Source organism: Spinacia oleracea, chromosome 6, assembly GCF_020520425.1.
Source record: "Spinacia oleracea cultivar Varoflay chromosome 6, BTI_SOV_V1, whole genome shotgun sequence".
In the NCBI taxonomy this organism is placed as follows: Eukaryota; Viridiplantae; Streptophyta; class Magnoliopsida; order Caryophyllales; family Amaranthaceae; genus Spinacia; species Spinacia oleracea.
Window position 1 is genome coordinate 112,079,417 of NC_079492.1, and position 3,926 is coordinate 112,083,342.

Below are 3,926 nucleotides of genomic sequence, written 5' to 3' on the forward strand. Positions count from 1 at the left end.
CTCTCTATGCCTCCAAAGTGAGTTCTTCCCAAAAGCAAACTATCTTGATCGACTGTCTAAGCTACGATAATCAAGACGGATCTGATCGTGTCGGTGAACCAAGTAGAGGAACGACAAGTGGAGTTCTAAGTTCGTGTTCGTTGATAGATTTGTGGAAAACACGCTTCCAACGTAAGTATTCTTAATCTGTGCTTTATACATGCTTCCTGGCTTTGGGGATTATTTCCGCTTATGTTATTATGTTTAACTGTATTCCCCTACATTAAGAGTTCTTATATTTGTTAACATGTTCTCATTGTAAGTCATGTGATCACAAGCACCAGAATCCACAATCCACAAGCAACCATCATGCATTTTATTCACAGAACAGTTGAGAGAATGAGAGATTATACCTGCATAATTTGCAAAGGAACAAGTGGCCCCATTTCCAGTATTATTCTGTGACTGCTTGCCTTTCATTGCCTTCATAACCTCTTGACAAATTGCATTCAACATTTCATTGCTAACTGTTCCATTTTCAGCACCAGCATCATCTAGAGGACAATCTACAAAATCAATAGTAGTGTGAGCATTAGCAGCAATCATGCTACCTTGTGAATTGCTTCCCTTTGAGGCTTTGATTGTGTTATACCAATCAGGATAACCAATGATCTTGAAACATTGATCAATAGTATGACCCTTCCCCTTGCAATGAGTACATTGTTTGTTCAGTTTTTCTTTCTTCAGATATCTCCAATCTTTCTTTCCCTGTGTAAAACCAACACCTCTGTAAGCATGTGTAGCCATTGCACTGCTGTTCATAGCATTGCATTCCACTGCAGCATGACTCACTTCCTTTTGTTTCTCAATCTGTTGAGTAATAGAAAATACTCTATTTATACTTGGTAAAGGATCCATTGACAGAACATTTGTCACAGAGTTCTCAAAACCACCATTCAAACCAAGCAGAAATTTCATCATCTTGTCTTCTTCTTCAAATTCAGCTACCTTCTTCATGAAATTACAGCTGCATTGTAACATAGCACCACAAGAACAAGTAGGAAATGCTCTCAAATTCTGCATTTCATCCCAAAGTTTCTTCAGCTTTCCATAACAAGTCACAATAGTCATGTTTTGTTGAGTTAAATTCTCAATTTCCTTTTCCAACTGGTAGATTAATGGTCCATTGGATTGGCCAAATCTTTCAGTCAGTTCTTTCCACAGTTCCACAACAGTGTCAATGTAGCCAAAATCATCAGCTAAATCATGATTCATTGAGCTCAAAATCCAGCTAATTACCATAAAATCAGCACGCTTCCATTTCAAGTAATCCTTATGATTGATTGCAGGTTTAGTTATCTCACCATTAATAAAACATTCCTTGTTCTTAGCAATTAAGGCTCATTTAATATTTCTACTCCAACGAACAAAATTCGCATCAGAAAGCACTACAGCAACTAATCAGAAGTCGGATTATCTGAATTTGCAATGAAATAAGGATCAAGATTATCACTATTACCTCCTTGATTCATGTTGTTTTGTGTATGTGACTGATCTCCGTTTGAATCCTCAAACGCCATCACAATCTCAATCTATTAACCAATCTGATTTCACAAATTCGCGCAAGAAAATTCGCAATCAAAGGAATTTTCGCAACAAATTTTCAGATAAGAAGAACAAAAACAGACAATTAATCTGTCAATTTTAGGGAGATTTGGAAGAGTAATTCAAGATCGAGTAACCTCAATCTCTTACTAGAGATTAAGCTCTGATACCATATAGAAAAAAAGCGTTTGATTAAAGCTGTCTTGAGAGGAAATCAATGTTTGTATAAACTGAATCTCATCCAAAAAAGGAAGAAGGAAGAAGCAGTAGCTTAAGTACTACACACTATCCTAACAAACTGCTGACTAGGACTAACTAACTTGTAACAACTTTCAAATATAAAAATAAGAGAAAAGTAATAAATAAGTAGTTCCTATAGTACCCCGCGACCTGTAGGCTGTAGGTGGAGGTGGAGTAATAACAGATGATAGAGGCAACTTTTGTAGAGCTTTCGCAGCCAACTTTGCACTACAGGAATTCACGTGTTTAACGTCTACATTTACCGACTTCTCATAAATTAGCCGGTAAAAAGAGATTTACCGACCGCGCTGAACTTATGGCTGCTGCATATGGCCTTGAGATGGCACGAGACATGGGCATACAAAAGATGATTCTACAAATGGATAATGAGGCTTGCATCGAAGTTGTTAAAAGCATTGAATATGCAGGAGGAGAATGCCTAGTGCAGAAGTTTCTTATCAGGTTCAAGTTGGGAAATTAAATTAGTTCATAGCTATCGAGAGGGTAATAAAGTAACCCATTGTTTGGCTAATTTAGGGATTATCCAAGAAGAGAAGCTTATATATTTTCATACTCCCCCGTATGAGATAGCTAGGTTTCTGTTTGAGAATATCATGGGTGCTACGACACCCCCTTTTGTAATTTAATTTAGTCGGGTTCTCTAACCCATATTTGCATTAAAAAAAAATATCAAAAAAATAAATAAAATTAAACTGAACTTTGCAAAAAAAAAAAACGGTATACATTTCTATTCCCCTTTAGAAAATAAACATTGAATTTATGTATGATCAAAGATAAGAGTTGAGGGTTCAATAATAACAGTAATATACATGTTTAATTTAAGAAAATTAAGAAATATAATCATAGACTCCAGAAGGGGAAGGCCCGCTCGTGCGAACAATCCACCCACGATTAAAAAGTACACTATAAAGTTTTATGAGTTATGAACAGACTCATTTAAAGTAACACGGTTCTTTTAATATTGTATGGAAAAAAACAAAGTTTTACAATATAAAACTTTACGCTTTTAACTCTTTTGCGCCGCATAACATCAAAATTACAACCAAAACAAAAAAAAAAAATAGTAGGCAATCTTGAGATACTGCGGAATCGAATCCTGCTGTAAATTTGGTTCAATCTAGAACCCCGCCTGCACTCATCTCAATCACATCAAAGCCTCACATGCAAGCATCTACCGTTGCGACCTGGAACAAAACAAATTTGTCCTTACCAAACTCATCCGTGTTCTCACCAACCTCAACTCACCCATTTATGGCTACCCTCGCGCCATCTTCAACCAAGTTCAGCACCCAAATTCCTTCCTTTCGACCGCTCTGATTCGTGAGTCTGTCTTACATGGGCTATTTCATGAAGCTACAATTTTATATGACTGCATGAAAATAGATGGTGTTGGACCCAATTCTTTCACTTTCTGTACTCTATTTAAGGCTGCCACTTTAATAGGGGATGTGGTTTAGGATTTCTCCATTTGATAATGTAATATGTTGCTTAATTGAAAAGTTTGAATTTATTTTATGTTTTTCATTGTGAATGTCCTAATGTACTATGCATTATGTTATACTTCAAATACTACGTATGAAATATGCAAGAATTTATAGTTCGTCATTCCATTTTGATAACTATCCTTGATAGCCCCTAATATCATAAACCATTATTGTAATATGCAAAATTTTATATTATTCTATCTTTTTACATAGACGTGTGTCATTTTCTGAATAGCTCTGTATCAATTTTTTATTTATTTCGAAAGCAATTTTAAAATAAAATTTAAATGTTGTATATAACTTATGTGTCATTGTTAAAGTGAGTGTTAAATTACATTAATATCAATCACCTAATTGATTAACTAACCAATGTTCTTTTTGTTTTTTTTGAAATTTAATTAAGTACTCTTTTTTTTTCAATTAAGAAGTTGTAACATCCCGAATTTTAAGCAGCTCTTAAACCGTTGTTAAGTATAAATTATTTTCTTAATCTTATATTAATTTTTTTTTTTGAGATTATAGTTTTGGGTTTTTATTAATTCAGTGAATGAATTTATAATTTCTAGAAATCCGATCTTGAGTTTCCACTATAATTTA

General features: G+C 34.5%; 1 protein-coding gene across 1 annotated transcript; it reads right to left on the reverse strand.

The window, feature by feature from the left end:
* Positions 1-243: 243 nt before the first annotated feature.
* Positions 244-1,254, reverse strand: LOC110784686 (uncharacterized). The gene has a single exon (XM_056832628.1). It carries the CDS (start codon positions 1,252-1,254, stop codon positions 244-246), a length of 1,011 nt encoding a protein of 336 aa, XP_056688606.1.
* Between the last annotated feature and the right edge of the window lie 2,672 nt (positions 1,255-3,926).